Source organism: Epinephelus fuscoguttatus, linkage group LG14, assembly GCF_011397635.1.
Source record: "Epinephelus fuscoguttatus linkage group LG14, E.fuscoguttatus.final_Chr_v1".
Lineage (NCBI taxonomy): Eukaryota > Metazoa > Chordata > Actinopteri > Perciformes > Serranidae > Epinephelus > Epinephelus fuscoguttatus.
Window position 1 is genome coordinate 34,290,220 of NC_064765.1, and position 22,597 is coordinate 34,312,816.

The window sequence follows — 22,597 nt, forward strand, 5'->3', positions numbered from 1 at the left end:
TACTACATTTACAAGAGCAGGCAATGCAGACGCATGGAAAGCGATCAAATCAAAATTGTTTGCTCCCTTAAATAACTGTCAAATAGACAAATACATGTAGAAGACAAAATGGTGTACCATTCTGTCAAATCTACAAATCAAATGCAGACAAATTTGACAGTACATGTTGCTTCACTTCAACATGTTATTTATAATAACCAATAATATTTCTCAGGAGGTATGGGATCACCTCTGCTTTTATACTGCATCCATCTATGATCTTAATCTTAATCAAATAAAGAGGCCTATTAAATATAAAGAGCATTTTCAAGTCATGATAAATTTGAAAATTATCTGTAATTTGTATATTGTTTTGTAGGGATTATTGTTGTTATTTTCTTCACTTAGGTCCATTAAATGACCCTTTTTGCCTTGTATGGAAGCAACTACGGTTGTTGGTTTCTTTCTCCTCTCATTTATTCACGTTTCCTTTCATTTTTCACCCTAAAAAATGTTATACAAGACTGTAAACAATGCAACAACTACTAAACTCTCATAGAAAAACAAATATTCTCTCTGTAAATTAGAACTATTATTCATAGCATAGTTGATATTAGTATATAAATCATCATCAACACTTAAGAAATTACAAAAGAATATAAACAATTCAACAACTACAACAGTCTAACAGAAAAAATAATAATAATTTTGTTACTTATTTTTCAATATACGCATTGTTATTATTTCTTTGGCTTCTGTCTTCCATGTTTCACTTCCAACAGATTTCACATTCAAGTGTAATTTACTGCAAAATGTTATCATCAGAATTATCCTTATTTGGTTTGCTATGTGTGGAGTTTGCATGTTCTCCCTGTGTCAACGTGGGTTTTCTCCGGGTACTCCAGCTGTTTTTTCTTTTTCTGTCCTCATGTTATCACTAATTTAATTTTGCACCAAAAAAAAATATAATAATAATAATAATAATAATAATAATAATAATGATAATAAAATAAAGCAAAATAAGAAAAAATATTCTCTTCGTAAACACATACTATCCCTAATAGCATAATAGAGAGAATAGATATAGATACTAAATAGTATATTTTGTTGGAAAAAACATTTTCATAGCACATCACTGTCAGTGTAAAGTTTTTTTTTTTGTTTTTTTTTTTTAAAAAGTACAGCATTTAGTCTTATTGTCACTGGAGACCACCTGTGCACTTAAGTTTCTTGAGAGATCATGTAGAATGTTAACATTGGCTGCCTTGTTTCCTGCAGTAAAAAGCATTACACTACAGGCTATATGTCAATATGCATAGTCTGCAAAAATGTGAAATATAAATCAACCAGTTTAAATTCTATTTGCTTTCTATTGGCTTCTTACCTTGAAGGTTAGCGTCAGAAAGTTTGAGCGGATCGGCAGGTAAAAGCTGGAGAGGCTTTGTCACTTATATAATGCCTGTAAACACCTGAGGCAACCTGGGCGGGCAAAGTGTACTTTCTGTTTCTTCAGACTTTCTTGACAGGATGTGTCATTTATCTTTGAACAAAAGGCACCTGCGCTCACTTGTGGTCACCTGCAGTGTAAACATGTACTGCTGTAAGCTACAATATGAGAGAGAAAGACAGACAGAGGGAGGGAGGGAGAGTGTTTTATTTTCCATATAAAGATCCGGCAAGCTGCAGAAGTTCATATTTATGGCCTGTTTATATGTTTGTTATCTTCAGAGCTCCACAGTGGTTGTCAATGATTAGTCAAGACACAAAGTTGCCGTCTGTTGGCTGTCAGCGTTTACAGAAGGTTTGACACTGTGATTAAGGTCAGGTGCGTCTATCTTAACATGAAATTTTGATACCCTTTGATTGAGTATCTGTATTTCCACTAATAAAACAAAACTAAAATCAACCAGTAAGTTAAAATGTAACTCTGACAAATGTCTTTGATTTAGCACTGACCGACTTCATTGGTACCAATGAATAAACTGATTATAGGTTACAATGAATCCATAATTTTGTGTGTGTATGTGTGGTATGATATCATAAACCAAACCAAGCTGTAAGATCTGCACAGCTTAATCATTAACAGTAACAACTTAATATCAACCCATATATCATATCATGTTTGAGCAACCACCAGCAACCAGCTTTGTCAATACACTATAAAAAATGGGGTTATGGGGTTTGTAGATAAAGTTTTTAAAATAAAGAAGTTTTCAGCATAAAAAATATGTTTGTTAGATTAAAGTGTTTTAATTAGTTGACAACTTACATTAAGAAGTTGAAGAAGTTGGCCAATATAGAAAATATGTTTGATGTTTTTGAGTTGGAGAGAATTAAAATAAACAAGTTAGAATATGTTAAATAAAATAATTTGACCACCATCATCACAACTTTTGGATAAATATTAAGTTGGTTCAACTAAATTAAGCTTTTTGAGGTCAAAGCAAATCATGTTGGTTGAACTAAACTAATTATGTTTGTCAGATTGCTGAGTGGTCCTGGGAGTTTGCCCATCCAGTCTACATGTGTTTTGTGGACTTGGAGAAGGCTTCAGACTGTGTTCCACGGGAGCCTTGTGAAGGCTACTGTGGGTACCAGGTCGCTGTTATTAGCCATCTGGTCCTTATATAACCAAAGTGAGAGCTGTCTACTTGACACAAAGTCAAACATGTTTTCAGTGGGTGTTGGCCTCTGCCAGGGTTGTTCCTTGTCTCTGATTCTGTTTGTGATATTCATGGACAGGATCTCAAGGCGCAGACGAGGGGAGGAAGGGGTCCAGTTTGGGGACCTCAGAACTGAATCTCTTGATTTTTGCAGATGATGTGGTTCTGTTGGCCTCATCACACAATGACCTCCAGCAGGCACTGGGGGGATTTGCAGTCATGTGTGAAGTGGTCAACATCTCTAAATCTGAGGTCACGGTTCTCTACCGGAAGCGATAGGGTAAGTAGATTGGACATCCAGAGGGAGCTCAGAGTGGAGTCACTGCTCCATCGCATTGAAAGTGGTCAGCTGGGGCGCTGGTGGCTTAGTGGTAGAGCAGGCGCCCCATGTACAAGGCTGTTGCCGCAGCGGCCCGGGTTCGACTCCAGCCTTTGGCCCTTTGCTGCATGTCACTCCCTCTCTCCCCCTTTCACGCTTGTCTGTCCTATCCATTAGAGACTAAAAAGCCCCAAAAAATATCTTTCAAAAAAAAAAAAAAAAAAGGGGTCAGCTGAGGTGGTACGGGTACCTGATCAGAATGCTTCCTGGCTGCCTCCAGTTAGAGGTGTTACGGGCATGTCCAACTGGTGGGAGGCCCTGGGACAAACCCACAACACTCTTGGGATTATATTTCTCATCTGGCCTGGAAACCCCTCGGGATCCCCCAGGAGGAGCTGGAAAGCATTGCTGGGGAAGAGGGCATCTAGAATACTTTGCCCAGTCTGCTGCCCCCGTAACCTGGCTGTGGATAAGTGGTTGAAAATGGATGGATGGATGGATTTTACTCCAAAAGGCCAGAGCTGGAACTATCTATATAGATGCTTGCATATTGTTACCTTAGTTTTTTTCTAGTTGATCCAGTGATTTTTTGAAGTGTCGAAAGAAAATCTCCAATAAAAAGTTATATAAAAAAAGTATATATATAAATATATATATATATATATATATATATATATATATATATATATATATATTAATAATAAATAAATAATAATAATGATAATAATTAAAATCAATGGGGTGTCAGTTGTGTAGTGGATAGTGCCAGTGCCCCATGTACTGAGGCGATGCTTTGCTGCAGCGGTCGCAGGTTCAATTCCGGCTTACAACCTTTTGCTGCATGTCATCCCCCCACTCTCTTTGTCTCCCCATTTCACACTGTCCTGTCAATTAAAAGCAAAAAGCCCAAAAAATAATCTTTAAAAAAAAATTAAAATCAACACTTAAACTTGAAAAATGTACTGTTTAATGTGAATTGGGCTATATTTTCAACCATATAAAATAGAAGTGTGGGAAATATAGGTCACTATAGCAGTCTGATAACATATCTTTTACAATGTGTAGGCTACACATGCACTATCACCGTGACCTGAACCCTTTTGTCTGCATCTGGTCTTGCTTTTAAATAGCTTGATGTTCATAAGCTACCACTTCTCTTGATTTCAAAATTCTATGCCTCTCCTGTGTGTTTTTCTTCCTTAATTGTTCTATTTCTTAGTATTATCCCTTTTCTCTCTCAATATCACGGACAGAAGTCTTCCAACTTAATGCCTGGTCACTGTGCAAATAAGACACACATAAAGCACCCTGAACTTATTCAGCAAGCAACAGAGAACAATAGACTTTGTTGTTTAATGGTGTGGTCAAGCCATGTTGGGCCACTTTCTGGCTGATATCTCCAACACTTGGCAACTCAGACCAAAACAATCTAGACTGATGAATACACCATAGGTAAGACAAATAAAAAAGTGTATTTTTGGTTTGGGGTGAACTGTTAAAGTGCCTGATCATGTTTATTTTTCAACTATGTAGGAGTTACAAGCAGAGCAGCTGCAGTGCCAGAAAGAGGAGTTCATTTAAAATTTGTGGTCAGCACAGATGCCAAATAATACCAATACATGTTTTCACATTATTAGCCTGACTACCTGCAGCTCTCAGTGTTATAGAAAGCTGCCATCAGTCTTCATTATTCTTTTCATCAGAACCACACTGGCAGGCAACAGTCAAAGAAAAGACATTTTTACAAGGAACTAAAAAAAATGCAGTTTGGGGTGCATAATTTTGAAAATGGTGCTTCAAGTTAATTTGCTTTAATTGTTAGCTGGTTTTGTTGTATAATAAACACTCAGGGTCAAATCTGTGGCAGACAAATAAAACAAAATCATCTGTTCATTTGTCTTTAAATTTCCTCTGTATATCTTGTATGGCTCATACCTGTCTTTATTGTTCTCTGCCTGCTATACTCCATCCATCTGGTTTGCGATAAGAAAGATTGATAAGAAACTGTTTGTTAACGGGAAATAGCTAATAGCCAATCACCTGGCAGCAACTCAATGCATTTAGGTATGCAGACATGGTCAAGACGACCTGCCGAAGTTCAAACTGAGCATCAGAATGGGGAAGAATGGTGATTTAAATTACTTTAAATCTGGCATGGTTGTCTGAGTATTTCAGAAACTGCTGATCTACTGGGATTTTCACACACAACTATCTCTAGGGTTTACAGAGTATGGTCTGAAAAGAGTAAATATCCAGTGAGCAGCAGTTCTCTGGGTGAAAATGCCTTGTTGATGCCAGAGGTCAGAGGAGAATGGCCAGACTGGTTCAAGATGACAGAAAGGCAACTATCAAGAACTCAAATGATCAGTCATATGCAGAAGAGGTATGCAGAAGACCATGTCAATAGTTTTGCAATATTTTGTCATGAACTCCAGAAGTAGCTATTTGACAAATTGGAATTTTGACCAATTAAAGCGTGGTGAGCTGCATGAGGCCTCCAAGCTGCACCCTAAGTAACACTGGCCTGTAGTGGCTGGTAGTTGTAATGCTCACATCAAAGCTGAGCCTCCTGCCTGCCCAATGAGAAGAGCTGATGCAGAATCACTCACCAGTCAAGACAAGTCCCACTCACCCTTGTTTTATGCAAGCAGGGTGTGGGACACTTCACACGTGTTATCAGAGAACAAGGGGAGGGGATTCACACTCCTTTGCCAGATCTATCCCACTAACAGACTGCCAACCCAGGAAGTTCAAGCTCAGTGAGAGCCCACCCAGAACAGTATATACCAAGGACAGCTCAGTGGCATCCAACTTATAAAAGCTGACAAAGGTTAAAGGTGGCTTCCAGCAACACACATTTCTTCATTATAGTCACACCCAGTATAGGATGGATGGATGTCACCATATGCTGGTGTGAGCCATTGACCGCTCCCACAATCCAGTGGCTGTTAATAAATTGCCAATGAAAATGAATAAATTGTAAAACCTAAAATGCTGTAACAGGTGTGCTTTCTACTGTTTGGAAATCAGGTGTGTTACATTATAGTCTGACAAAAGAACTCTGTGTCTTATGAACTACGTGTAATTAAATGATTAAAACCACTGACAGGTGAACAAAAGAAACTCCAGAGAAATGGCCTGAAACATGTGACAAAGGGCTCTAGTTTCGCAGACTGGGCGCGGCGGGGGCGCAGCGCACCTGCGCTCGACAGGCTGATGATGCAAAGGTAGCCTGGGAGGAGGTCACCACAATTGTAAATCAATGTTGCGTTTCTCTCGTGCGCGCGCTCTCTCCTTCTCCCTCGCAGTCTCACTCTGTTTCTTTTCTTTTGACTTTTCTAAGATGACAGATGCTGAATATATACTCCCTATCTGATGCTATGGCTGTTTGTGGTTGGCTGAGAGGGATGTGAACTCATTAGTTTGCAGCTGTGTTAATCAAATCAGGTTGGGTTTCCATTACGCGTGCCAAACGGTGCCAATCCCCTTTGATCTGACATCAGATGTGACAGGACAGTCGATATAGAGATACATTTATGTGCTGATTGCAGATAGTTGCATTGAATAGTGGTTTTGTGGCTATTTATTGCATCGTTAATGTGCCTGATATTCTGGAAACCTGCCTGTGAGGTTTTGGTGACGTGTGCACACTGTCCGCCAGTCAGCCAAACTTCGGCTTACACCGGCTGCGCTCCCCCTGCACTGACAGTAGACCTGGTTTCAGATGGCGAGCTTTTAGCGCACCTTCGGCCACTGCGCCAAGCTGGATCTGTCGACATCTCCTCCTGCCGCGCCGTCACACCCATCTCAGCGCACCTCGGTCTGCCAAACTACCAAACTGAGCGCGCCTCGGGTTGCGCTGCTCAAAACTAGCTCTGCGCGGGGTTCGCCACCCTGCGCCACCTGCGCTTTGCTGGGAAACTAGAGTCCAAAGAGTTCAAGGTGTCAACCTGTACTCCAAATTCCCCAGATCCCAATCTGATTGAGCATCCGTGGGATGTGTGGGAACCCACAGGACTCACCTCCAACACCCTGGTGCGCACAGGACACCCCCGGAGGTCTTGTTACCATCCCTCGACAGATCAGAACCAAGTGTGATCAGAGGAAGCCGCACCATGGGTACCAGCAACTCCCATGGATGCTTGTACATACTGGAATTTGGGAAACTTGGAGGCCAAGTCGATGCCTTGACTCTTTGTCACATTCCTCAAGCCATTACTGAGCAGTTTTTGCAGCATGGCATAATGCAGTGTCCTGCTGGGCGGAGCACTGCAATCAGGGAGTGACGTTGCCATGGGGGGCTGTATTTGGTCTGCAACAGTATTTGGGTAGGTGGTGCATGTCAAGTGGCATCCACATTAATGCCAGGACCCAAAGTTTCCCAGCAGATCATTGCACTCTAACAAGATGATCAACGTTATGTCATTTATCAGTTGCTTTTATGTTGTAGCTGATTGGTACAGTCCTGCTAGCTGATTGTTGTATGGCAGTCCTTCTTCCTGTGAACATCAGATGAGCTGCTGGACTGTGACTGGATGGTTAACAAAACCTATTGTCTCATTTAGTTGAGATAGTTTTGATTTTATTTCTCCTTCTGACTATAACTATGAAACATTTTCTTTAGAACTGCTTTGATCTGAAGCAACATCCCTATGAGTAATGAACAAGTTTGTGCAAAAACTATCATTTGACTGGCTTGCCATGGCATTTGGCATTCACTAAAGCATGGTAGGCATGTCTCAACTTCTTAAGCATTAGTGGGCATATTCAGGTAAAATCAAGTCATAAGTTAAAAAAAAGGGTTATGAGTTGGTATTCTGATTTATGTTGTGCATTAAGAAAAAAAACTGTAAAACAGCCCTTTCCAACAGGGAACTGAAGCCTCTACAGGCTGTTCTCATGCACTGTTTGTCTGTTTCCTATGTAAGTAATGAACCAAAATTCCTACATATCCCAGGTAATCATGAGCCAGTTCTTCATGCGTAACCAACATATTTTGGAAGGCTGCAATCACGTGACCAATGCGCTGGCAGGTGTCCGCTAAGGAGGCAGGTTGGGATGATGGATGGGTCCCAGAATACAGGACTTTCCCCATGAGAACGGTGTTCAGAGCCATGTGAGATCTGAGTCATTTTAAGGTGTGTCCTCACAATGTTTCCTGTCCCTAAACCTAACCACAGTCATTTTTAATTAAATCTGGTTTAAACCCAGCCCTGGCTCTGTGAATGAGAAACAAACAAAGTACACAACACTATTCTAGCCAGTCAGCAACAGTGTGTGTTCATGCTCATATACAGGACAGGGGAAAGACAATGTATAAGGAGAAAGGCAGTGGGAGAGACAGAGACAATAAATCTGCCGCATAACAGGAGGAGTGTATTTGTTTGGTGGTGGGTTTATATATCAACAGTCATTCTCCAGAATTGCTGCCTACACCTTTAAATACTTGTTGAGATATTTCAGTCTAGATCAAAGTGGTGGCCCGACTGACAGACCATCATTGCCGTTCCCAGAGCCATGCCAGTAGCTGCCAGCACAGAAAGGCAAACCAGTCTAGTGACTTACTTATATACTTTAAGATGACACTGAGATATTTAGTGGTGGAAGATGTGTTCAGCCCTTAAAAGTAGAAATACAACAATGGAAAAATAGCCCAATATAAGGAAAAGTCCTGCACTGAAAATCCTACTCAAGTGAAATTACTAGCAAAATGTACTGAAAGTATCAAAAGTAAAAGAACTAGTTACTCAGAAAATGGTCCCTGTGACTTATATAGCGCATTATAAGTGTTAACTGAGCCCAGCTAAGTGCCATTATGTGAGTCCTGACTGGTGTTTCTTCTTAAAGAGTCAGAGCTGATATCCATCTTGTTTACTGCTGCTGTATGTGGTGGCTCCAGTTAGACTGCAATATATACAATTTGAATGACTTTGTCTGGCAATTCCTGAAAAACTGGGACCATGCAAGGTTTTAATCCAAGTGTGATATCATATTAGATAGAAATGGGAGAATCTGTCAACAGGGATTTCTTTGAAATAACTGCTTGTATGAGCTCAGTGGGTGGGGGAATGTCTTACTCTATTTCCTGTGATTGTGGTTGGGGCACTTCCTGTGTTTAAACAAATACAGGAAATCTTGTCTGAATGTCCTTGGCATCCAAAACAGTACATTGGGACTACTTAAACACACACACAGGTGATACACAAGTTTACCCAAATTGACTTTGTTTTAGACTTGACTGTTTTAGTGCAGTTTGCACGGCTATCAATTTGCCTGAGGGGCAAAGCTCATTTTGATTATAGGAACAAAAAATACAAACAGTAGTATAGCGGTAGCCTTCTTTTCATGACATATTTGCATGTAATTATCAATGTCATACTTAGTCCACACACAGCTCTTGTTTCCTCAAAGCCACTCATTTCCATACTTCCCAATCTCAGTTTAGTATACTCTACCAAGGGTCCAAAATAGGGAATTCCTTACCTTTATATTTTTTTAACTTGTCTTCACAGCATTTTAAATCTGAAGTAACTTCTTTTAACCAACCAATATTTCCTATAAGGACCGCTTTTCTCTAAGTTCAATATTTCCTTTTGTCATACAATTCTAATAAAGGCCTATTATGATTATTGCTTGTTTTTGCTTTGTTCCCATTATTTGTATTCATTGTGCCCCCACATTGATAATAGCCATGGCCAGAGGCATTATGTTTTCTGATTAACTGTCCATCCATCCGTCTGTCGTCTGTCTGTCCATCCATTTATACTGTTGTGTACTTGTGAACACAATATCTCAAGAACGCCTCAAGGACTTTTCCTCAAATTTGGCAAAAACATCCACTTGGACTCATCGATAAAGTCACTGGATTATGTTGGTCATAGGTCAAGGTTATTGTGACTTCGTCTAGCTCATTCTTGTTAATGGGATATCTCAAGAACAGAGTGAGGGATTTTTTTTTTTTTCAAATTTGGCACAAACATCCACAAACATCAAAACATGTCTTTAGTCATTACTAAAGAATTCATACGCTAAGTATGACAAAAGTTCACATAAATGTCTAATAGGATATAATGATGACATGGTAGTTGATATCCAAAAGGTGGAAGGTCAAGTTCACTGTGACATCATAATGGTTTGCAAAAACACTTTTCTGGTGTGGAGATGTTTGGTCAGATACTGAATTGGTGACACTAATCTTGGGTGATCACCTTGAAACTGTGCTGATTGTATAGATTTTCTGTTCTGTCGGGGGAAGATGTGTGTGAAGTATCCATGTTTTCACAGACATGGATGTAAACTGAAGTGAAACTTCAAAGTGGTAATTCTAATTTTCTCCTTTATCTTTTCACCTGTGAAAACTCTTAACCATATCAAATGAGTGTATGCTTGTATTCTGTTAATGATTGTGTTTGTGAATACCTGCATGTATCATGAAGAAGTATTCTTGTGTGTGTCTGTGTGCATGTGTGCGAGTGTGTGTCGGTGTTTTATGACTTCCTCTGTCATTAATGTGTAACAGATAGGTGTTTAAGGAATGCATTGTTGTCAAGTACAATGCAAAACTATGTTTTCATTTTATTTATTGCCATGTCTGACATTATTGACAGATACTTACAAATAGATTTTACATAGCTGTAACTATTTCCTATAATATACTGTCTGAAGGATGCTACTTTTCAAGCCCCTGGAGGGCTTTCAGGCATTCCTCTGCAGATTAATTTTTTAGATATGTGCAAGTAAAAAGAAAGAAAACAAATGTTGATGTTGCTATTGTACCATCTCAAATTGCACCAGTCAGAAACAAGACACAAAATGAAACCTATTATGCACATGGTCTGTGATGATCCCCTTCTGCCTGCACACATTTTTGAGATATGAATGTGTTTTTTTCATCTACAATATTTTCTTCATACTGTCATAACCTTTAATGTCTATGAATATATGAATATAACTATCTGTCTAGTTTTAGATGACTGTCCTGTTGTCTAACATTTGATATCTTTGTCAGATATTAGTGTAGCAGCATAGAGGTGAACAGGTAAGAACAGGTAAGCAGGTCATTGCTTAGGCAGTATACTCCTGTCTTTTCAGCCCATGATGGTGATCTGGGGTGTACACACCTCATCTCCCATGACATTCCTTTGGTGGATGATACTCCAGTGAGGCAACGCTATAGGCACATCCCACCCTCAGAATATGAGGTTGTGAAGGAACACATCAGCCAGCTGCTTGCATCACAGGTCATTCGGGAGAGTAGCAGCCCCTCTGCGTCTCCTATTGTGTTGGTACGGAAGAAAGATGGCAGCATACGCCTGTGTGTTGACTATAGACAGCTCAACAGTAAGACTCGAAAAGATGCTTTTCCTCTGCCACACATAGAGGAGTCTCTGGATGTGTTGTCTGGTGCTTGCTGGTTCTCAACCCTGGACTTGGCCAGTGGTTATAACCAGGTGCCAGTCACTGAGGCAGACCGTTCAAAGACTGCATTTTGTACACCATTCGGCTTGTTTGAGTGGAACAGAATGCCTTTTGGGCTCTGCAATGCACCCGGCACTTTCCAGGGGCTAATGCAACGCATCTTCAGGGACCAACAGCGCCAGTCCTTACTGTTATACCTTGATGACATTGTCCTGTTTTCCTCCACTGTGGAACAGCATCTGGAGAGGTTCAAGGTGGTGCTAGGGCGGCTTCAACAGGAGGGTCTTAAAACCAAACTCGGCAAGTGTTCATTCTCCCAGAAACAGGTACACTATTTGGGCCATGTGATTTCTGGCAACGGTGTCTCCACCGATCCCAGTAAGGTTGAAGTGGTTGCCAACTGGCCAATTCCCACCACTGCCCCTGAGCTGCGTTCTTTCCTTGGTTTTGCCAGTTATTACTGGTGGTTTGTGGAGGGATTTGCTAAACTAGCAGCCCCTCTGCATAAAGCTGTAGCTGCGTGTGGTAACGGCAAGTCTGGTAGAAAGACCTACCAGCAGCTTCTCAGGTGTTGGACTGACGAGTGCCAGCAGAGCTTTGTAGCACTGAAGGCTAAGCTCACCACCACACCAGTGTTAGCCTACGCAGACGTTAGCCCTCCCGTTCATTCTGGAGGTGGATGCAAGCCATGGTGGCTTGGGAGCAGTCCTTTCTCAGGTGCAGGCAGGCAAGCTGAGGCCAATAGCCTATGCTAGCCGGGGTTTGAGACCCACAGAGAGGAACATGGTGAATTACAGCTCCATGAAAACTTGAGTTCTTGGCCCTTAAGTGGGCCATGACGGAGAAATTTAGGGAGTACCTGCTGGGCAATAAGTGTGTTGTGTACACTGATAACAATCCCCTCAGTCATTTGTCCTCTGCTAAATTGGCCGCCACTGAGCAGAGATGGACAGCCCAGCTAGCCTCTTTCGATTTCGAGATCAAGTATCGGTCAGGGCGGAGTAACACCAATGCGGACGCTCTTTCTCGTCAACATCCCCCGGGCCCCCAGGACGTAGAGGCTATGCTCCCAGGTACCGCCATGCCCAAGCCGTTGCAGCAAGCTTTGGGGTTGGGGAAGGCTGAGGTCATGCAAGCTTCCATTTCAGTCATGCCTCAGTACACCATCACTGAGCTTCGTGCCTCTCAACAGGCTGATCCTGTTATACAGGAATTGTTTGGGTTGTGGAAGCAGAAGCGTCGTCCCAGCCGTGAGGTGCAGGCACAGCTGTCCCAATCCACGCTTGTTTTGCTTTGGCAGTGGGACCGCCTGTTTGAGAAAGATGGCAGCTTGTATCGCAAAGTATTGCACCCAGATGGCGCTGAGGCCATGTTCCAGCTGTTGTTGCCTAGTGTGTTGACTAACGAGGTCTTGACTCAAGTCCACCAGAAGCATGGGCACCAGGGAGTGGAGCGGACACTGGCACTCCTACAGTCCCGATGCTTCTGGCCTGGTATGTCCTCTGATGTGGCCCAATGGTGTCAGACATGTGAGAGGTGTCAAGTGGCCAAGGATGTCCACCCAAGGGCTCGTGGCTTTATGGGACATCTGTTGGCTTCACGCCCCAATGAAATCCTTGCCATTGACTACACCACTCTAGAGCCTGCCCAGAATGGCATAGAAAATGTCTTGGTCCTGACAGATGTTTTTAGCAAATACACAGTTGCTGTCCCCCCAGGTTTTGGTGTTGGAGTGGTTCTACAAGTTTGGCGTCCCTGCTCGTTTGCATTCCAACCAGGGCCGTAACTTCGAAAGCTCTCTCATTCAGCAGTTGTGCAATTTGTATGGCGTTGTAAAATCACGCACTACCCCATACCACCCAGAAGGAAATGGTCAGTGTGAGCAGTTTAACCGGACGCTCCACAACATGCTTCGTACACTGCCAGTGTCCCGAAAAAGGGATTGGCATGTGTGTCTGCCTCATGTGCTGTTTTGCTATAATACAACTCCCCATCAGTCCACAGGAGAGACTCCCTTCTGCTTAATGTTCGGTCAGGAAACCAGACTGCCAATAGACTTTCTGTTGGGTAGAGTTGAGAGTCCTGTTGGTGGGTCCATTCATGAGTGGGAACATCAAGCTCGACTGCAGGTAGCATTTGAAGGTGCTAGGGAATGCTTGCAACAGGCTGCTGATCGCCGAAGGAGAGCCCATGACCAGCATGTTAGAGATGTGCCACTGAGTGAAGGGCAGTTGGTGTTCTTGCGAGACTTCACTGCAAGGGGACCCCATAAGACCCGAGATAGGTGGAGCTCTGTGAGGTATCAAGTGTTGAGGGCACCCAAGGAGGGTGGCTCGGTGTACACTATTGTGCCAGTGGATGACAACACCCAGGTCAGACAGGTCCACCGCACCATGCTAAAGGCTGTCCTTGGAGTGGACTCGCCTGGTCAGGCGTCTTCCCACAACGCGCCACCTGTAGAAGGGCCGCCTTCTGAAGAGGAGTGCTCATTTGAGTATGACTCGCTTGTGCTTGGCCAGCAGCCTTCTGTGGCCACTTCTGCCTTGCCTTCTGCCAGACCGGCTGCGGCCACGTTCCAACTGTCAGTGCCGCCATCGGACCCAGACTCTTTTCGGTCTGGCCCTTTAGTAGTTCCACCTTTGGGAGTGTTAACATCTTCAGCTCCTCATTCAGTCCCTTGTCCTGGTTCCAGCCAGGTGGCTCCACGTCGGACCACACGGCAAACTGCTGGCCAGCACCCAAATGTCCACCGTCTTCCACGGTCAGCTGGAGAGGTCCTGGCTGCCAACCCTCCCACTTCCGTGTCCAATGCAGTCTCTGCTTTGTTTAGACCTTGGAGGTAGCTTACTGTGTTAGCATTCATTTGTCGATCGTCGGGACGACGATCCAAGGAGGAGGGGCAGGATGTAGCAGCATAGAGGTGTTTATCCTTTGTGATTTGCCACTGTTTATAATGAGCGCCGCTGGTGGCCACTAATGAGGTGGGCCAGTATAAAAGCGGCAGTCCACCCACCAGTTCTTCCTTTGCGCCTCCGTCACCTCTGCGTCACTTTCGGGTCAGGGGTCATTTGATCTGACAGGTATGGCTGCACGCTGCTTCACCTCGCTGGTTGTTTGTGTCTCTCAATGTGCTTAAGGCATTGGTGTTGTGTTGTAGGGCGACTGCCTGTGTGCTGCTCCGGCCCCCCCTGTATGCGCTGCTGCGTGTGTCTGTGGTAGGTGTCCTCTCTCTGCGGTATGGTTGATGCTGTCCGGTGACTAATGCTAGTGTGGTCACAGGTAAATGCTGGTGGCTGCCAGGGGTCCTCTCTCCTTCCCTCCTCTCGTGAGTGTGTGTGTGTGTGTCCATCGCTGCTAAAAAGGTATGTATGTGTAGCATAACGTGCACTGCGTCATCATCAGTGTACTTAATATTGCTAATAGTATTTTTCTTGATTAGGAATTACTGTAACCAGCTTATTGGGGCGCTGCTGTTTTGTCTCCACTGTGGCTGCTGCTGTCTCCCCTGCTTCTGCTGTTTTGTCTGCTGCTTTGCCTCCACCGCATCTGCAGCGCGTCTCTGCTGCGGCTTCGCTTTTATGGCATGGCGCCATGCGGCAGTCTTATAAACCGCTTTGTAGCTCTGCTTCAACAAAATAGACCCTTGGTGACTGTTTCAACGTCCGGTGTGGGCAGTTGCTCGGCCGCATGCCGGGGCATGGTTCTCTATTTATATGGAATTCACGTGTGAAAGCGTGGGTTTACACCATTATTTTTGGTTATTTGTATAGGTTTATTTGTATGTTTTGTTTGGGTTGAACTTGATTCGATCTGTTTGTGTAAGTCATTTTCTAATTAATTGAATTAATTTGAAAGGTCCTTGATGCAATTAGGAAATTGTTTTGTTTTTCTGTTCTTTAGCCTTATTTTCTTTTTGTTTGGGCTATATTTGTTTGAATCCGAATTGGGTAGTTACTGGTTGATATATTTTGTTAAGTTTAAGTTTGTGCCCTGCCCCTTAATTATAATTTTGTTAGATTTTGCTTTGTGTTTTTGTTGCAACCCCATTAATATGTTTTATCTTCCCCTCTTTTCAGTGGCTTGAGGCCGGTGGTGGGGGTGTTGGTGATCTGGTGTTGGCACCCTTCTGTCTTGTCTGCTGTGTTCCTGGGAGTGGATTACTTCACTGATTGTGTGTCTGCCACGTGTGTCCGGTGATATAAGTTGATTTCTGGTTTTTTTTTTTGGTGGATGCTTCCCCTGCACTAGGCCCCGTCCATCAACTAGGCCTCAGCGCTGATCACTTTCCTTTTCCCCTCCCTGCGTGACATTTTTTTTAGTACGGTTTTTACCCAATTTGTTTAATAAAGTGTATTTTTATCAATTGGAACCATGTCTCATGCCTCTTGAGTAAACGTACCGGTTTTCCTTGTATTACTGGGTGAAATTCCCAGGGTGGTGTTGCTGACAACCTTAGCTTTACTATCCTTACTCCTCCTCGCCACATTAGCTTTGTCGTTTCTGGCCAGCGTTTCTGTCTTTTCATTCCAATTTGTCAAATATCCGTGCTTTGTCCGTGGACTTTCATGTCACGCTAGGTACCCTCCTGCATCTGTTATTGATACTATAGGACGCGCTGTCAATTTACCCTTGTTTACATGCATTATGTCAAAATACACTTCCCTTTTCACAGAAAATGTACAGTTTCTGCCTGTTAGATTCATACAGTTTATTTCGAAATAAACGTAAAATGTCTATAAAACACCTCATATTTATGTTTATCTGGTGCAACAAAAGCATGTGGTATATGACAACTTTAGTCAGTGGCCGCTGTGTTAACTGGTGCCCGGTGCATATTATACTGCCGTGAAACGTGCCTTTGCGCGTCAGTATCTAACGCCCAAGTAACTGACAAAGCTGCAATATTTGATGAATTCGGAATGAGAATGGGCCGAGCCAGCAGGGCAGCTTGTGTCATGGGTGGTCAAGTTGGGGGCAGTTTTAACGCTGTGTTACATTTGACCATCAAAATGGTGTCTGTTCATACTCTGTAGTGATCCCTCTCTGCCTGTCAAAAGACCACCTGATGTGTCATACCTGTCAAAGTTATGTTTTTATATCGCTATCATTATAGGATTAAATTATACAGTTTTACATTAAGAGCCCATCCCAATACCCCCCCTTAGCCCCACCCCTTGGCCCTACCCATACATTTGCACGTTCCTGTGAGGGGTACGGATATTGGGATTGGGCCTAAGTGTGTGGTTTAGGGTTGGGACTCGTTAGGATTTTAACAATTCCGATTCCTTACCGATTCCTTCTTAACGGTCCGATTCCTTACTGATTCCTCTTACCGATTCCTATATTATATTCATTTGTGTGTGGTGTGTATTTCAGATTTAGAGCCTGTATCATCTCCCTGAGAATATATAACAACAAAAAGTATTTCCCTGATTTCTACAGAAACACTATTACCTCAAATTAACCACAGCAATGTAATAAAAAAATACTTGCATTATTAATATGCATTAATGCTTGGCCACTGTTATTTAGGTGACAACACCTGAACAGAACACACACACACATTGGCTGTTTGTTTCTACCGCTCGCATCGCTGGAAGTCTCAGACCTCCCGCCACCAGCCTCCGCCTTGATTAAACGCTGAAATGAAAGAGGGAGACAGGTGTCTCCTATTTTATCTTATTTTGTTATATTTCTCCCTCTCCTCTTGCTAGAAGCGTCGGACCTCCCGCCACCCGCTCCCATCTCAAACATGGAGGTCTCCCTCTCTGCTGAGCACCCACGGCGCACACCCAGTCTGTTAAATAACCTGTAACCATAACAACTGTGTGACACAAACTCAGTGCTTTGGTAATTAAATAATGTCGGGCTCGGTCGGGTTCGGACAGAAATATGCAGTCCATGCCGCGCTCTAATGGAAATGCACGTGACTTTTTTTCTTTTTTTTTTTTTAACAATCTAGGAACCATTTTGCAGGAACCGTTACTCCAAATGTGATGGAACCGGTGCCGGAACTTTGGACCCGGTTCCAAAAAAGAATTGGATCCGGATCCCAACCCTAGTGTGGTTATATCCCCCCCTGCCTCTGCGGGGCAGATGTGACATTTGACTTCTAGTGTTTTAATCAACATTGTGACTCTAACATTTCTTGTAAAAACATTTGATGGCTGTTTACAAGTAGAACACAGATGCAAGTTACCTACACAGAAATGCAATCCAATTAGTTTAAGAGGTTTTTTGAGTAATGACATCAAAACCAAAAACTGTTACAATGAACCCCAGTCTCCCCTACTACAAATAAACTGTAGGTGGGCTGTAGTCTCCATGGCAGCAGGCTGGCAAAGGTCGCAAGTTTATTCTATCTAGCAGCTATTGTGCGTCTATCCACAGCATCCACTTATAATGTCAAGTTGTGGTGAGACTCTGACCCCTGTATGCTCATGCATTGTAAGGCACCACAATCAAGGGAGTCGGCTTAAATACCTTTAGCCCACTGAGGCCGGAGACATCTGGAGAAGCAGTCAAAACACTGCGGAGCCTGCCATTGTCTTTTTTTATTTCAGAACGGAACTGGTCAGCGGGGGAGAAAAAAAAGAACCCATAACTGCTGTTAAACATGGTTTCCGTCTTTAGTTTGTGTCCCAAACAGGATGCATGAGCATGAGTGTTAGTCTCAGCCCCGCACCACTTGTTTTTGGCTACGCATGGAGAACCACATATTGCTCACATTTCACCCAAAATCTCCCAGGGACCTTCTGGATATCAACTAATTTGTTGATCTCTATGGCAATTATGTGGTTGATTTTTCTGCTACAGCTTATCAACAGCTTTGAGGGTTTATCTGGAGCTGAACATGAGACGCTGTGCACCTCTAACGCCTGCTTCACCCTGCATATGAACAGGGTGACCTTTGAGGAGGCCCATCAGAACTGCGACCACAATGGAGGTTATCTGATGACAGTCAGAGACACAGAAGAGGAGGATGTGCTTCGTTTGCTTCTTTCACAGATCCAAGGACAACGTCTGGACAGAGCGTTTAAATTTTGGATTGGATTAAAACTGCACAGAGGGGACTGTGTGCTGCCTGGCAACACTCTCTTTGGGTTTAAGTGGGTATCTGGGGAGGAAGATTCCAGCTACTCCAACTGGGAAAAAGAACCTGTCACCACATGCACAGGAGAGAGATGTGTAAAGGTTGTCTACACTTTATCAGATGAGAGTCAACTGAAATGGACTGCTGGAGCTTGCAGAAACCCTGCCTTTTATGCATGTAAGTTTTATTTTAAGGGAATGTGCAAACCTTTGGCTCTACTGGGGTCTGGAGAAATCACCTACACTACGCACTTCTCAGAAGACCCACTAAGAAGTGAAATGCAAGCATTTCCACACGGAACAAATGCTGTTATTTTATGTAGTGATGAACGGCCTCAGTACTCTGTGTGCAATGGGGTGGACGACATTTATCGGTGGACTGTCCCTGGTCCGTTTTGCAAAGCAGGAAAGCAAAATTGTGCAATAAACAATGGCGGATGTAAACATTTGTGCCACCAGGATGCAGACGAGGTTCAATGCTCTTGCAAAGAAGGTTACGACCTGGGTGAGGATGGACTCACTTGCAGGTTTAAAGACTTGTGCGGCGTTGACACCTGTGAGCAACAGTGTGTAATGAGGGAGTCTGGGTATTTCTGCAAATGCTCAGACGGGTTTATACTTGATGCAAACCAACGTAACTGCTCTGACATTGACGAGTGCCAGTCAAAAGCCTGTGAGCATCATTTGTGTGTAAATACACACGGCAGTTACAAATGTACGTGTAAAGGGGGCTACAAAATGGTTGACGGTAAATGCCATGATATAGATGAGTGCACACAAACAACGTGTGAGCACGGCTGCTCAAACAGTATCGGATCCTTCTCTTGTTACTGCAATGAAGGCTTCACTTTAGCTGAGAATGGCCGCTCATGTGCAGACATGAATGAATGTGTCAGTAATCCCTGTCTATTCAAATGTGTCAATACTGTGGGCAGCTTCTTGTGCACCTGCCTGCAAGGCTTCCACATGGACACAGATGGATTGACCTGCATTCCAGATATGACTGAAACATCAGTTGCCACATCAGATGACCAAGCTGAGGAGGAAACGCAAGAAAACGTCACTGAGTCTTTAACCAGAACCTCAGTCGAGCTCCAACATCAGTCCCCTCACACTGACGCACCTCGTCCAGACCTGGTGAATGTCACGCATGGTAATAATCAGAGCAACAGCTCCCTGGTGACAAGTTATGACAAAACAGTTAATTCCAGGGTGATCATCTGTGTCCTCGGTTCAGTCATTCCCCTGTTGCTTTTGATCACAGTGACTCTGGCTATTGCAATTATCCGATGCAGTCGCTCCAAAAAAGAAGCCAAGAAAAATACCACCACTGACGGCTACTGCTGGGTGTCGTCTGGTTTGGATCCACGTTTAGAGAAACTATATGAGTCCATCTTGACTGATGACCTATGACCTGATGGTGAAGGAGAAGACTGTCTTCAAGGACTATCATGTTTATTTATGTAATTTATGTTCTGTGGTAGGCTGTGTTGTTATCAAATGATCACATATCAAATCACAAATCTTAAAAAAAGTTTTAAAAAAATTAAAAAATATGGCGAGTTTGGCAAGAAGTAGCAAATGTAAATATGTATAGGTGTTGGTGCAAACGGCTATTCTGAAGGGGATGTGAGGGGCTGTGTGTAATGAAGGTGAAAGGGTGTGTAGTGAACTGGACAGGGTGCCAGATAATCCCAGAAAGTTGTACCAGGATGTAATGTTGAAAGTCAGTAATTTAATGTTAAAAGCAGTCAGCTAATTATGTAATTTCTCTTGTCGCAACTGGCTTAATTTTTCTGTTATTTTACCAACAGAAATGTTTGAGTCATGTATGTTGCTTCACTCAACCTGTGATCATCTCCTGGAACGTTGTTGTCTTTTCTGATTTTTTCATTTTATTTGTTAAAATGGAGTTTGCACAAATATGAAAATATGATTAAATGCAGGGCCGTAGCCATGGAGTCAACATCTAGGGGGCCCAAATCTGCTAGAGGGGTCTGCCCCCACCCCACAAAAAAACATTCAAAATTTGAAAACTCATCTCCTATTTTATCATTTATGGTAACAAGAACAGTTCATAACATACAATATGAATATGCAATAAATGAAAGCTGCAACTCCCCCATAGACATGCAGCACAACATGAAGGATTGACACTTTACTCACACTTTAAGTGGGCAACCTGACAATTAAGGAGGTCCCTATTTGCTCAGTTAAGAAATGGTACCTTATAACTGTCAGCGTTTATGTGTTTTTGCAACCTGGTCTCACTCCAAAGGCGTTGAAATCTGGTGCTTGGGCAGTGACTTGTGTCATCAGACACCAAACAAGAGGCCATCCTTACACACCAGCACGGTATGCGGCCGGTCGCCGTTATAGTTCAACGGTGCTCGTGGTGTTGGGGAAATGCGGTGGGACAAGAACAAAAGTTAAGATGGCAAAAGTCCGAGTAGGATTGGTTGGAGGGGTGGCGGATGTGTCCAACAAACATTGACTTTCACCCTGGAGAGCAGTGTTTGTGTCCTGTAACTTTATAAAGCCAAACCCTGTTCTTTTTTCCTAAATCCAACCACATGTTTTTGTTGAAGGAAAAAAACATCAATTTGTGACGTAGTGCGTTTATTTTGAAAGAGACTGTAGGTAAATGGTAAATATCCTGTGACAATGGAAGCATATTTTGAAAGAAGACTATGCATGTGACAGACAGCAACAGTCAACAACCAACGCACCCAGGGTACCTTGCATATCATATTCTGACATGGAAACCCCACGGCCAAACGTCGATATGTGACAAAGTCAGACTGAGAATGTGTTGGTTTTTTGTGATCTTGGTGTTGAGGACAATTTTCAGTTTGTGTTCTTCCTTTGTGACTTAAAGAATCACTTGTTTGAAAAATAAAAGAGTTGAGGGGCCCTGATTTGTTTTGGTCTCCTGAAGGTTGTATGTTAAGTTGGCTTATTAAAAGGGAAGTGTGCAAATTTTAAAAATTCCTTCATGTTATTCCTACGGTCTAAGACAGTCCAAAAATATAGGGAAAAATGAACAACTCTCTCAGAAATCCAAAAACTAGAGTGGTAAAACTCAGATTTGTGATGTCATAGGAAGTCTGGAGCTGCTCCACAGACAGTGAATGGTGAAAGATGGTCTAGATGACACTGAGGGCACTCAGGGGGAATATTTTGAGTATATGGGTGCATTTTCTGTTTCACAGCTGAGAACACTACAATAGAATAAAGCTTGTTTGTGTATAAAAAAAGAAAAATACATTCTGTGGGTCCACAAAATCAGGCTCCCATTCACTGTGTATAGAGCAGCTCCAGACTTTATTCCCTATGACATCACAACTGTGAGACTTCCTACTCTGGTTTCTGGCTTTGAGAGAGAAAAGATCATGTTCACATAGATTAATTGAACTTTCACAGGCCACAGGAATAACATATTGGAATCCTTAATTTAGGTGGCCTTCCCCTTTAATGAGGTGATTTTTGTCTCAGCAAGAGTCATAGCAAATGCATGGAAACCATTGTGACTTTTGTTTGACAGTAAATGACATGACATGTTTGGTATGTTTTCTTACTGAATTTGTGGAGCTGTATGTTAGACTGCTCATGACGCTAATCTGGTTGTTGCCTAGTGGACCATATTGTGCATGACACCAAAATAAACCAATCAGTCACTGGACAAATCTCCTGCAGACCAGCAGTGCATGGCAACAAGGGCGTAGGGTTTGTTTCAGTATTGGTGGGGTGGCACATTTGAAATGGGGGATGAACATTTTGGGCATCAAACACTTAATTTTCTGCATTCTGATGCATTCTAATGCAACACATTGCCTTTTCTGCATTGATTTTTGTTGTAAATGTCTTTACATTACCAATGCATGGTAATACTAGGACCGGCTATAATGATGGACATTTGTTGAGTTTATTTATGATTATGATTAAATCTGCTTTTTTTTTTGAGCATGTTCAATATTGGTGTTCCACGCAATATATAAGTACTGTTTCGATGTAATGATAAACACATGTACATCAGAGTATGGAATCAATATACTGTATATTATGTGATGATTAAGTTGTGCTTTGAGTCAAAAACAAAATAAATATATTGTTCTAACATATGAAT

At 42.7% G+C, this 22,597-nt stretch overlaps 2 protein-coding genes across 2 annotated transcripts in view; one reads left to right on the forward strand and one right to left on the reverse strand.

Moving 5' to 3' along the window:
* The window catches only part of LOC125900392 (calpain-1 catalytic subunit-like), a 70,667-nt gene that overhangs the window by 19,028 nt on the left and 29,042 nt on the right, over positions 1-22,597 (reverse strand). The gene's annotated exons all lie outside the window — the stretch shown is intronic.
* On the forward strand, positions 18,026-22,566 carry LOC125900389 (complement component C1q receptor). The gene has a single exon (XM_049595349.1). The coding sequence runs from the start codon at positions 18,034-18,036 to the stop codon at positions 19,882-19,884; it is 1,851 nt and encodes a 616-aa protein (XP_049451306.1). The 5' UTR covers positions 18,026-18,033; the 3' UTR covers positions 19,885-22,566.

Bases quoted from the DNA above. Each gene is read 5' to 3' on its own strand.
- LOC125900389 (XM_049595349.1), top strand. From the start codon at position 18,034: ATGAGCATGAGTGTTAGTCTCAGCCCCGCACCACTTGTTTTTGGCTAC.